The sequence below is a fragment of the Rutidosis leptorrhynchoides genome, chromosome 8, assembly GCF_046630445.1.
Source record: "Rutidosis leptorrhynchoides isolate AG116_Rl617_1_P2 chromosome 8, CSIRO_AGI_Rlap_v1, whole genome shotgun sequence".
Lineage (NCBI taxonomy): Eukaryota > Viridiplantae > Streptophyta > Magnoliopsida > Asterales > Asteraceae > Rutidosis > Rutidosis leptorrhynchoides.
The window spans coordinates 343,172,909-343,187,312 of NC_092340.1; the positions used below are offsets into that span (position 1 = coordinate 343,172,909).

Below are 14,404 nucleotides of genomic sequence, written 5' to 3' on the forward strand. Positions count from 1 at the left end.
ACAAATTTAATCATGTGTTTAGGTGCAACGTAAGATGGTAAACGTTGTGTTGTATTTTATCACTTTCTGTTTCCTTTCATTCTTGTTGTGACCTGTGAATTATGTGTGTTGTTTATGTATAGGCTTTATACATTTTTATTTAACTAAGATAAACATTTAGCAATTTTACTACGTTCTAAGTAACAAAAAAATATGTTAGGTGTTCAATTGTCGCGAAAAATTAATCGACGGAGCAAATTGTGAGTCATTTAATAGGTAGCGTGATTATAATAGAAGCTATCACATATCAAATACGAGAACTGTTTAATGTTTCGTAATAGTGGCAGTACTTACATTGTGGCCCCTGCGAGTTTGAGACTTGCATCATTTACAAGTTTCAACCAACATGGTTATAACCAACGCCTTAGAGCATGTAAAACTGCCATTTACACCCCGAGTCCCCGACCAAAACAATCTAATGTATAATCCATGATTAGAGAAATAATTCAAGTGATATTTAGGCATCTAAAGATTAATTTGAATAGCAAATTGATGGATTGGATGCAAAAAGATGATTCAAGGGTATTACAATATCGGTCTTAAGAACATAAACATGTTATATAATCTAACTCCACATGCCCCAATCACCAAATTTGTTTATTTTGCATGACACCATTTCCCCAGCTAGATCAAAAGATTACATAATTTCCTTGTTTGTCGACTGATTTTGGTAAACGAATTACCTTCAGTAACCTGCCAATGTACCCCAGCCAATGAAGGAGTACTGCAAAAATGAGCATACATAACGCCATAATTAACCCCTGCCAATGAAGGAATACTGCAAAAACGAGCATACATAACACCGTAATTAATCCCTTCCTCCCCATAAGCCAATTTTTTGTTTTCACGGCAACTTCTACGGTGCGTTGTATTCTAGCTGCCCATTTCATCTGTATCAAAAATAAACCAAACATGAAAAATCAAAAACAAGTTACCAAATATAATGGCCCTAGACCTACTTGATGCTAAACCAGGTTCTTATCAAACAATTGTGAAATCACACATCGTTAGGTATGTATGACCATAACATTGCATATAAAAGAGGAAAAATTGTAATACATGTCAAAACAAGTTAGACAAGGTTGACCGACGAACCCTTTATATATATATATATATATATATATATATATATATATATATATATATATATATATATATATATATATATATATATATATATATATATATATATATATATAGGAGCAGGATCAATGGGGAAGTAACCTGTAGCGACCCCGACAAATCGTCAAGTGACGGCGTCGGCTACGTGGGTCCCATTACCTGATTATAAGTCTTTAAGATAGCGTTTAACCAAAATATGTCGCCTTCATTTCAAAATAAAGATTTTTTTTCAAAGTTTACAAGAATTGTTCAACCAAAAGTTAAGTTACAACGTTATAAGTACGATTGAAATCTAGGCGACACGGTTTAAAGTAAAGTCAAAAGACGCTCCATGAAATGCATGTATACTCGACATCGGATGCAAGTATCAAATAGTAAGCGGAAGCATGTTTCACATATCGTGCAAGACCTGAGAAAAACATAGAAATCTGTCAACGAAAACGTTGGTGAAATCATAGGTTTAAGTAAGTAAGTACAAGTGAACCACAAGATTTGCATCAATGAAATAATAGTAATACATTCCAAAAGTTTGTTTCACGAGCACCCAATTATCAAAGCTTAACATTCCTTCCATTGTATACCCCATCACTTAGTGCTAGAACAAACACTGATTCTCGAAATTATATTTCATCCGTAGACGGTAGCGAACCGTCAAGGATGAGGGTTGTCAACCCATATGGCCATATAACATAAGTTCTCGCTTACACCCGGCAAGTGTAATTAATGATAATCGAATTGAGGATTTTGTTCTAAACTCGTATGTAGAATGTTTGTTTTCCCGTTCTTGTGTTCACTTAGTTCAAAAGAATCGTTTATGTTTTCTCATCCCAATATAAGTTCAAAAAGAGTAAAAGTGGGACTATGATCTCACCTTTGATTGCACGAGTATAAATGTACTTCACAAAGTAAACGTGTGCAAAGACAAAGCTAGTCTTGACCTAAACATATAGGTTGTATCAATAACGGTAAACACAAACGGTCAAAGGTGTTCAATTAGTCCTATGGCTCGTTACGACTCGATTAAGTATAGCATGTGAATCACGTTGTCAAGTTTCATACAAGAAACAAGTATAAAAGCATGTTAGAATGATTGTATAAAAGTTTGGTTAAGTTTGACTAAAAGTCAAACTTTGGTCGGTCAAAGTCAACGAAAGTCAACACGTTCGGGTCGGGTTCCGAACTATTTTTCTGAGATTTTTATTCATATATAAGCATGTTAGAACAAGTTACATGTGAATCGGAGGTCCATAGCATAGCAAACATTTTTCATAAAATGGAAAAGTTGGACAGAAGCTGGACAAGGCAAATGTCGCGCCGCGGCAAGGGGTGTCGCGCCGCGACATAACACATGGTCTGGTGTCAGGTCGTTTTCAAGGTTCAAGTCTTGGTCAAAACTTCAAACAATCGCAAAACGCAAACCGCAAACAATTAGAAGACGTATCTTATACCGTTGGAAAGCTCTTTTGACAAGGAACACAACTAAACACAAATCCTCAAACAAAAACATCATTTACAAAAATCGAATTCTCGTCATGTGATCAATAAACGCTCATTTCAAAGCCTCAAGTTCATCAATATGCATTTTAAGTTCCGGGAATCCAATTTACACATGTGATATGCCGTTTTGAAGGTAATGAAGCATACATTACAACTAATCACTAACAATTAACATTCCATGGCATTCAAGCATCAAAAGTTCATGTCAAGAACTATCAAACCCTAGTCAAACATCACAAAATCAATATTCATGTTTTTGAAGTTTTCTTAATCAACCTACGCATCAAAACGAAGCTAGTGATACTAGTAACACAATTAAAACATGCACTTTAACAATCTAACAACATTAACTCATCCAAAATCAAGGATTAAGCAAACCCATTTCAAGTTCATGCTAGTTACTCCAAAAACAACAAATCGAGCAAACCAAACATATATTCATGTTAGACTTGAGCCATAGACACTAACTAACACCATTTCAAATCAAAAACACGAATTTAGAGAAATCTAGAGTTTTTGAAATGTTACCCAAACGAGATGAAGTTGGTATCAAATTGTAGAGGATGAAGAGAGGATTCCAAATATGTAATTTGTTTTGTTGTAAGCCTCCTAAATCGAATTTAGATGATGAATGATTGAATTGGGTGTTGTGTGTGTGTGTTCTTGCTAGAGAGAAAGAGAGATGAGGGAGATGGATGGAAATGGATGGAGGAGGTGAAGTGGTTGACTAGTTGACCTAGTCACCACTTTGCCCACTTGTCAACTTAAGTCCCTCATGTTTGTAGTCGGGTGCGGGAATTAACCGATCGAGTATTTTTAAAACGCAAGTTAACGAGAGATGTTATAATTAAATGACGGAATTATTATGAACGTTAGTCAACGGAAACTACGAATTTAAATAACGAAAGGTATTATTTAAAAGAAAAAGACGGTGTTAAAATAAATTTAACGGAAAAACGCGGGATGTTACATTATCCACAACTCAAAAGAAATTTCGTCCCGAAATTTAGTTGGAAGTAGTAGTCGATATCTCTTACTCGAGACTTTACGTTGTCAATGCTATGAATAAGTGAAAGTACGTTCTTGAGGGTTCTCATGAATTTGGATAGTCAGGGTTTTACGTTGCATTAAGGTTCGGTTTTTACGATCCCCAGTTTCAACTGGTTTTCCTATGAAGAGAAGTTTGTCATCGATAGTTGATGTATCCAGCAGGATTGCACGTTCCTGTTCCGCAGGACACGTTTCTAAGTTTGTTACACGAAATGTAGGGTAAACGGAAACTTAATTGAGTCGGAAGTTCTAAACGGTAGGGAGCGGTTCCAATACGCCCCAAGGTTTCAAAAGGGTTAACATGTCGCGGGTTTAACTTTCCCTGATTCCCAAAACGGATCACACCCTTCCAAGGTGCGGGTTCTCAATATTACGCGGTTACACACTGGGATTTGTGAGGTTCTCCTCTAAGTTTGGTATAACTCTTCTGGCGACAATGGGTTGTCTCGAGCCCTTCTCGGACTTGAACGATCTCAATTGTTGTTTCTTGATGGAGTTCAGATTTCGGTGGTTGATGCTTTGGTTAAATGAACAGGGGTATGACATTAGCGGTCATATAAGGTTTCGAAAAGTGCGCGTGAACACACGAGTGGTAACTACTGTTGTAAGAGTGATCTACTAAAGGTGACAATACGAGTTTGTGAGATGTCTTTCCAAGACGTAAATCGTTCGTTTGCTCGGTTCGTCAGTTTGTGGGTGGTACGCGGTACTCATGTCTAAGCAGGTTCCCAAGGTTTCTTGTAAAACTAGAAGTGAAACGAGTATTTCGATACAGAATAATTGACAAAGATACACCGTGTTGGAAAAGAATCTCTTAAGATACGTTTGAACAAGTTAGTTAGGGTTCGAAAAATGTTCGTTAGGACTATTCACCCTCGTGGCGAATACTTATGTAATATGAGGAGTTTCTCTATCCATGGAGAAATGTTACAAGGAGTTTCTTTAAACGGAAATGCGAACGGTAAAGATAGTAGTGAAATGAGGACTTAGAATAGGATGAGTTTACATCTCGAGGTTGCTATAACGTGCCTCTAGTTGTCAAAAGTTGAAGTCTGAAAGAGAAACGAGGTAGTACACGTAGTTGTATAGTTCGGGGTTGAATAATAGTTGACCGATTATCAGAAACACAAGGGCGTTAAGTCAAAGAAGAGTGAAGTATCGTTGGATTGTGTGTTATCTTAATTTCCAGTAATATCAGACGGTAACGGTGAAATAACAGAGGTATGTAGTGTGGTACGTGATGACAAGAATATTGATCGGATCCACAATTTAGTATTCGAATTCTTCGTGCAAAATAACGAATTTCAGTTACGTTGATTTTGAGTCGAGAGGGTATGCCTTTCGGCGTTCAAGTAGAAATATTTCCATATTTGAGTCCCATCTGGTGTTGTACGAATTTAGCTAGAAATGTTGGTGTGAAGAATCACGCTCAAGGTTCGATCGCGGAGAGATTAAAGTCGTGTAATACGAGAAAAGTCAGAAATGAATCTTCGGTAACAACCGGTGAGATCTAAGATTTTTACGAATACAAGTCTGAGTTGGGAGAGTTTCTTGATTACATGTGGCTTGATTTCGAGATTGATTGTAATGCCTTGACCATTAACTTCATGGTCTAGAAAATTGGACTTCGTTCAACAGAAATTCTCACTAGGAGAATTTGGTATAAAGTTGCTCTTTTCTCCAAAAGTTCGAGCGTAAGATGGTGATGTTGTTCGTTTTTCTTTCTTTGCTTAAATAAGTTAAGACGTCATCTATAAATACGATAACAGATTTGTCTAGATAAGTTGCATACGTGATTTAGGAGGTTCATGAATACGGACGGAGTCCTAAATAAATCAAACGGTACTAAGAGAGATTTACAACTAACGTTGCGAGTTCGGAAATGGCTTAGGAGACCTCTTCTCACTTAACCCCCAATTGATGATAACCGGAACGGAGGTCGTTTTGGAATACACACGGGATTCATGCAAGAAATTATGAGGTCATGGATGCGAGGGAGAGGGTATCGGTTTTCCAACCGAAAATTATTCAGTTCGCAATAATCTATACAAGATGATGGGGAAAAAAAGAATTTTTTTTTTTTTTTTTTTTTTTTTTTTTTTTTTAACGAATAGGTTTCGAGCTCCCTAGTTCTATAGGTGTCAAGTCAAAAGTCTTAACGTATATCCTCCAATAAAATTTATAGGCACACAATATTTTCCGTTGGTCACTTAAATCGTCTAAGTAGTATCTAGGGGAAAAAGTGGAATGTAAAGAGCACGAGTCAAAGACTTGTTTATAAAATGTCTAACGGTAACCGAATCGAATAAACATGTAACGTGAGAATTTCGAGAAGAAACATACCCGTGACTAGTCCATCGTCGTCTCGGGCATCCTAGGCGTTGATGTTGAAAGTTTAACGGCGTGCGTTGGGGTTGATTTTCTTATTTGGGCACGCACTCCTAAAATGACCCGGTTGGCCACATTCAAAACAAACACCCGTCTTGGGTGCATTGTGCTCCTTTTGGGCGACGGGAGCGGTATTCCTACAATCGTGGGCTACATGGCCACTTCTTTGACACTTGACGCAAAATGGTTTGCCACATTCACCAAAATGATGTTTGCGACACTTGTTACAGTGAGGTAGGGTTCCGGCATACCCCTTCTTGCCGCCGGGGGTGAAAGGCTTCTTGGAGATGTTGCTATTGTTGTGGTTGCTTGGTTGCGAGGCTTCCCATTTTCTTTTGTTGTTACCCGGGTGGTTCTCGACCATTCGTACCGGTGCTTCCATTTCATTCACCGTTTCTAAAGTTTGGTGGGCCTTTGTTAAAGCCTCTTGTAGGTTAGTGGGTTGGGATGCCATTACCCCGTGTTGAATGCTCTTAGGGAGGCCATCCATGTAAAGTTCGACTCTTAGGAATTCGGGAGTCATGAGATTTGGACACATTGAGACTAGTTCGGTAAACCGTTGATTATAAGCTCCGAGGTCATTCCCGACCGTTCTTAAATTCCTTAGCCCTTGCTCGAGCCTTCGAGTCTCATCGCGCGGGAAGTATTCGGTGATCATTCTTTCTCTTAATTCGGTCCAAGAGAGTGTAAGGGCTTCATCGATACCCACTGATTGTACATACGTGTTCCACCATGAGAGAGCGATACCGGTAAGAGTGAGGGTGGAAAACTTGACCTTATCTTGGTCTCGACAACCGCTTGTGTTAAAAACGGTCTCCATTTGTTCAAACCATCGGGTGAGAGTAACCGGTCCCCCGGTTCCATCGAAAGTGGGAGGATTGTACTTCATGAAGTTCTTGTAGGAGCAACCCTCGATTGAATTACCGGCTCCATGATTGTTGTTGTTAGAAAAGTGATCGGCCACGGCCGTGCCCACGGCGGTGGTTATCATTCGTTGAAGAGCTTGTTCCAGAGTTTCGAGAGGAGTATTGTGTTGACCTTGGTGAGCCATTGTTCCTTCATGACACAAGAATATCGTTGGTTAGTATTTTCAACAATACTAACCACAGTATGGAATAAGGATAGAGAGAAAATTTTCCTTGACTCGCCTTAAATTCTTTACGTCATAATGTCGGAACGTCCATGTGAATCACCGTAATATAATCCCGGAAATTATATTACCCTGATTCTCATGTGCATTTAACATTACCTCATAAAGTCAAGGTGGCGCATCAACAAAATTTATCAACGTAAGATCAAGATCGAATACGAGTTAGATATGATAGAAGAGTTCGAGTATAAATGCACAATTTGTCAAATAATTCCTACTTCAGTCTATATGCCGGTTGTAGTCTAGATTCACCTATGTACCCTATGACTCGGGGTGGACACAAATGAACTCTAAATCCCTACAACCAAGGCTCTGATACCAACTGTAGCGACCCCGACAAATCGTCAAGTGACGGCGTCGGCTACGTGGGTCCCATTACCTGATTATAAGTCTTTAAGATAGCGTTTAACCAAAATATGTCGCCTTCATTTCAAAATAAAGATTTTTTTTCAAAGTTTACAAGAATTGTTCAACCAAAAGTTAAGTTACAACGTTATAAGTACGATTGAAATCTAGGCGACACGGTTTAAAGTAAAGTCAAAAGACGCTCCATGAAATGCATGTATACTCGACATCGGATGCAAGTATCAAATAGTAAGCGGAAGCATGTTTCACATATCGTGCAAGACCTGAGAAAAACATAGAAATCTGTCAACGAAAACGTTGGTGAAATCATAGGTTTAAGTAAGTAAGTACAAGTGAACCACAAGATTTGCATCAATGAAATAATAGTAATACATTCCAAAAGTTTGTTTCACGAGCACCCAATTATCAAAGCTTAACATTCCTTCCATTGTATACCCCATCACTTAGTGCTAGAACAAACACTGATTCTCGAAATTATATTTCATCCGTAGACGGTAGCGAACCGTCAAGGATGAGGGTTGTCAACCCATATGGCCATATAACATAAGTTCTCGCTTACACCCGGCAAGTGTAATTAATGATAATCGAATTGAGGATTTTGTTCTAAACTCGTATGTAGAATGTTTGTTTTCCCGTTCTTGTGTTCACTTAGTTCAAAAGAATCGTTTATGTTTTCTCATCCCAATATAAGTTCAAAAAGAGTAAAAGTGGGACTATGATCTCACCTTTGATTGCACGAGTATAAATGTACTTCACAAAGTAAACGTGTGCAAAGACAAAGCTAGTCTTGACCTAAACATATAGGTTGTATCAATAACGGTAAACACAAACGGTCAAAGGTGTTCAATTAGTCCTATGGCTCGTTACGACTCGATTAAGTATAGCATGTGAATCACGTTGTCAAGTTTCATACAAGAAACAAGTATAAAAGCATGTTAGAATGATTGTATAAAAGTTTGGTTAAGTTTGACTAAAAGTCAAACTTTGGTCGGTCAAAGTCAACGAAAGTCAACACGTTCGGGTCGGGTTCCGAACTATTTTTCTGAGATTTTTATTCATATATAAGCATGTTAGAACAAGTTACATGTGAATCGGAGGTCCATAGCATAGCAAACATTTTTCATAAAATGGAAAAGTTGGACAGAAGCTGGACAAGGCAAATGTCGCGCCGCGGCAAGGGGTGTCGCGCCGCGACATAACACATGGTCTGGTGTCAGGTCGTTTTCAAGGTTCAAGTCTTGGTCAAAACTTCAAACAATCGCAAAACGCAAACCGCAAACAATTAGAAGACGTATCTTATACCGTTGGAAAGCTCTTTTGACAAGGAACACAACTAAACACAAATCCTCAAACAAAAACATCATTTACAAAAATCGAATTCTCGTCATGTGATCAATAAACGCTCATTTCAAAGCCTCAAGTTCATCAATATGCATTTTAAGTTCCGGGAATCCAATTTACACATGTGATATGCCGTTTTGAAGGTAATGAAGCATACATTACAACTAATCACTAACAATTAACATTCCATGGCATTCAAGCATCAAAAGTTCATGTCAAGAACTATCAAACCCTAGTCAAACATCACAAAATCAATATTCATGTTTTTGAAGTTTTCTTAATCAACCTACGCATCAAAACGAAGCTAGTGATACTAGTAACACAATTAAAACATGCACTTTAACAATCTAACAACATTAACTCATCCAAAATCAAGGATTAAGCAAACCCATTTCAAGTTCATGCTAGTTACTCCAAAAACAACAAATCGAGCAAACCAAACATATATTCATGTTAGACTTGAGCCATAGACACTAACTAACACCATTTCAAATCAAAAACACGAATTTAGAGAAATCTAGAGTTTTTGAAATGTTACCCAAACGAGATGAAGTTGGTATCAAATTGTAGAGGATGAAGAGAGGATTCCAAATATGTAATTTGTTTTGTTGTAAGCCTCCTAAATCGAATTTAGATGATGAATGATTGAATTGGGTGTTGTGTGTGTGTGTTCTTGCTAGAGAGAAAGAGAGATGAGGGAGATGGATGGAAATGGATGGAGGAGGTGAAGTGGTTGACTAGTTGACCTAGTCACCACTTTGCCCACTTGTCAACTTAAGTCCCTCATGTTTGTAGTCGGGTGCGGGAATTAACCGATCGAGTATTTTTAAAACGCAAGTTAACGAGAGATGTTATAATTAAATGACGGAATTATTATGAACGTTAGTCAACGGAAACTACGAATTTAAATAACGAAAGGTATTATTTAAAAGAAAAAGACGGTGTTAAAATAAATTTAACGGAAAAACGCGGGATGTTACATAACCAATCGGGGAGAAGCGGGGGGAAGCAAAATTATTTTTTTTTTCGTTTTTTGATCCTGCCCCTATTACTTCTTCGAGCGTTTTCCCGCCAAAATAATAACATTCATCACGAAGTGTCTTTTCTAAATGTTTTTATTTTCATCCAATCTATAATGTTCGTGAACAAAGTTTTTTCAAAAAACGAAAAAAAAAAAAAAAAATTTGCTTCCCCCGATTGATTACTTCCCTCTTGATCCTACCAATATATATATATATATATATATATATATATATATATATATATATATATATATATATATATATATATATATATATATATATATATATATATATATATAGACAGAATTAATAAATCGTTTAGCCCAACAACATGTAAAACATATAATTCTTATATGCATACATTTGTTTTTGTTCATGATCGATTCTCAGTATTTTCTAGCAATAAAGTTGACCCATTGAACCATTGCTTGAGTCAACCCATTACTATATATACTAATTAGTGTAAAAATTCACTCAAATCATTGGTCCACATGGCAACTTCACAACCTTTTTCATATTTTAATATTTTACTTTTAACCCTTTAACTTTTTAGTTTTCCAATATTGATTTTTTGTCTTTTATCCTTTAACTTTCTAATCTTCCAATATGCCCCCTAAAATTCTTTCTTCAATTTAATATTTTAAAAAGCCATACTAAATATTTGTTATTTTCATAATTATTCTCTTAACTTTTTTACAATCTAAAAAGACATACTAAATATTTGTTATTTTCATAATTATTCTCTTACCTTTTTTACAATCTTAAAAAAAAAAATCTAACTTTCTTTAGAAAAAAAATGTAGACGTGTTCGATCCGTTAAATCGACTTTTGTTTTTTGGTTTATGTATGACTTATTCTAGTCAAATTACTTCACTCGAAAACATATTGTAATGTACAACAAAATTCTTCTCAACCACAGCGAAGCACATGACTAAAAACTTGTATATACTAAATGGTGTATTCTAAACCATCCCTCATTGGTCCACTTGACAACCCCATCCTCACAAAGTTTTCTTTTTTTTTCCCTTTTTTTCCTTCTTTTTTTTCCCTTTCTTGCTTTTTTTTTCCAAATTGCCCCAACATCGTAGGGCCCACAATACTAGTTTATAAGAAATTGGGCTGATATTGACATCTTAACAACATTGTAAAGGTGCAATTTAGTAAAGTTGAAGTTTACCAGTCTATCCAGATTCTCTAGCAGGGCTCCAAATTGCTCCATTTCTGCATCCTCATCCTTCTCTGAGAGATTAACTCCAAATTGCTGGCTCATATTAGCCAGCATGTCAGGGCTCGTATCTTTCATCATTGACGTCTTCATCTAGCAAACATTAATAAGTCAAAGAAGAATTGTAAATAATGGCCCCACTAGAATACTTAGTACATACAACTATACAAATTTAGAATTAAATTTGAACATGACATTGTAAACAATGAAGAAAACCCTGATATTTAATACAGAACACACAAACATAAATATCATCTTTGGAGAATATTAGTTTATTTATCCTTTCAAAACTACCTGATTCGCCTATTTTAACACTTTCAAATATATATATATATATATATATATATATATATATATATATAAAAGCTAGATACTAGATACATAAAGAGCTTTGTACCTCGCACATGTCTGGATTCTTGAGCTGACTTCGAATATCAGAACTAGAGCTAGGGAAGCTAGGTTGAGGTGCATTTCTTGAACTCAAAAGCCCTTCAAAAGCATTATTATTTTCATTATCAATAGAGCTTCTTTGACCTACTGAATTCTTCTTCTTCTTCTTATTATTATTATTATTCCTATTCAACAATGGATCCTCCCCCTGAACCATTTTTTGGAATACATCAGGTGGCATCTTGCTAATCATATCTGATATAATCTTGATCATCTCAGGAGACAAACTTTCAGATTCTTCGTCACCTAGAGATGCTATGGCTTTTGGATCAGCTTGAGATATGAAGTGAAAGAATCTATTCAATAAACAAATAAAACCATCAATCAATAAAAGATTTTTTTTTTTTTTTTTTTTTTTTTTTATTATAATTGTACCTATATTCTATCTATTGGCTTTAATAGCCTAGGTTCAAAGTAAAACATGTCTAATGCAAAAAATTACAGACCGCCAAACGTGGTAAGTTGGCATATGATTGTTTCTTAAGATAAGAATAAAAGTAAATTAGTCCCCAAGAAAAGAGCTACTAACACCACAACATATAATATCTGATTAGCTAAAAAAATATGTAGATAAAACGCATGAAGATAGTAGTGTTACACAAAATATTGAACATAAACCTGATCAATTCCATGTCATCGTTAAGAACGTTACTACTCGTCCTAGCTTGTGTAGTAACATCCTTATTATCATCAGACAACGTTGATGATGAAGTTTGATCCTTTTCAGATAATAAGGCAGTAATTTCTTCGATTCTTATGCCTGTTGAAATAAATATATACAAGTATTAGCAAAAAAAAAAGGAGACATTAGAACATCAGAGCTGGTCAATATGAAATTTGACATAAAATACACACAACATGTGCATCCTCATCACCTTGCTTGATCAATTTATTCTTGGTATCCCTGTGAGAGTACATTAACAGACAATGGATCAGGTAATATATATTGTTAACCAAGAACTAGCATTAAACGTTTGGATCGTTATCGGACTAGAAAGTTTGTGAAATTAAACAAAATCCATGCTTGTAACAGAGTATACAGTCATAAAAATTAGAAAAGAGAAGAACAATAAACAATTTAAAGGTATTATTATACCTTAGGGCATCTGCAATAAGTTTATCTTTGGGAGAAAATCCATGTGCTTTAGACAAGTCAGACACTGCTTTCTAGAATGTTTGCAATTCGGATCAGATGGATTTATATATTCGGAAAATGTTGGCAGTATAACTTGTTTGCCTCGATTAAGAGTTTAGAATAGAATATATATATATATATATATATATATATATATATATATATATATATATATATATATATATATATATATATATATATATATATATATATATATATATATATATATATATATATATAACTTACTTGTAGCTGCCCCAAACTTTTATAAGCTTCGCCTCTCCTATAAAGAGCTTTGACGTTTCTTGTGTCAGTTGCCAATACCTGAAAGAATGCCATAATGAGCTTTGCTTACTACCATACTAAGAAAGTTATATTTCTGTAGAATCTAAGGGTGTCCATTATATAAGAACGATAAGACAAAAACATAAATAACCTCTGTGCCTTCATTTATGCATTCATCATACTGCCCTGTTTTCAAGTAACATGACATCAAATTAAGAGAGCATGCCAGAACGAGAGTTGCGCCTTTAGAAGATGGAACATTTTTCAGATTATTTTTTGCCTGAATAATGCAAGGTAAGAGATAAAAACAAGTCAGTTTTTGAAAGCTTATAGAAAAATCTATAATTTAAAACTCCAAAGAACAAAACCATAAGAATTAAAAGTTTTTAGATGCAGCACTTGCCCGTTTATACTTCTCCAAGGCATCACTAAACCTTCCCTGACTGTGAAATTCATTCCCCTGTCAGAATGAAAGCACAATCTAACAGCAATTATGAAAATTACAAGAATACAACAATTGAAGTACAAAACCACTTTTAAAAAACCCGGCCAAAGTGAAAGTATATCGACACAATGGTCTATATATGTATGTTCACATATCCATGCATTAGTATACAACTTAAAAACAGAATAGAACAGTTCCATGACTTCTGACTTACCTTTTTTTTTAGCCTCTCAGCTGCCTTCAATTCATAGTTTACTTGTGCATCCACTCGAGACGGCATAGCAGCTAGCTCCTCAGGTTTTGAAGATTTGGAGGCCGGGTGTAGTTGAGATGATTAGTGTTTATGTGAATTTTGGTATTACGGAGTGGTATTTATATAGATGAGTCCAGATGAGAATACATTCAACAGATGCCGATTATTATAGAATATCATATATATTAATGGTTCTTGCGGTTCTCATCATTGTTTTGGTTTTCGTTTGAACTTTTGACAGAATAATAAAGTAAAGTTATATTATGCCGTTAATGTATATGGATATGATTAAAAAGAAAAAAAAAAAGTAAGGGTAAAACTGAAAATTAAACAGAAAGTACAGTACTTTTATAACATTTCTTTAACTGTGTGTTTTTTGTCTGTGGACTATTAATATAGGACGAAGGGAGTATTAGTATTTATTACGGAGTATTATTATTAATTATTATTATTATTATTATTATTATTATTATTATTATTATTATTATTATTATTATTATTATTATTATTATTATTATTATCATTTGAGATTGAGAATAGCTTGGTTCTAGGTTCGAGTTGGTTTCCTTGCTTCGGATTGTTTGATTATTATTATTATTATTATTATTATTATTATTATTATTATTATTATTATTA

General features: G+C 35.2%; 1 protein-coding gene across 1 annotated transcript; it reads right to left on the minus strand.

Annotated features, from left to right (window-relative positions):
• Positions 1 to 473: 473 nt before the first annotated feature.
• Positions 474 to 13,874, minus strand: LOC139864579 (outer envelope protein 61-like). Its single transcript, XM_071853160.1, has 10 exons — positions 13,730 to 13,874; positions 13,474 to 13,530; positions 13,222 to 13,350; positions 13,032 to 13,109; positions 12,747 to 12,817; positions 12,526 to 12,554; positions 12,208 to 12,410; positions 11,598 to 12,032; positions 11,153 to 11,293; positions 474 to 929 (listed from the first exon to the last, which is right to left on the minus strand). The coding sequence occupies exons 1-10, from the start codon at positions 13,793 to 13,795 to the stop codon at positions 669 to 671; spliced, it is 1,470 nt and encodes a 489-aa protein (XP_071709261.1). The 5' UTR covers positions 13,796 to 13,874; the 3' UTR covers positions 474 to 668.
• Between the last annotated feature and the right edge of the window lie 530 nt (positions 13,875 to 14,404).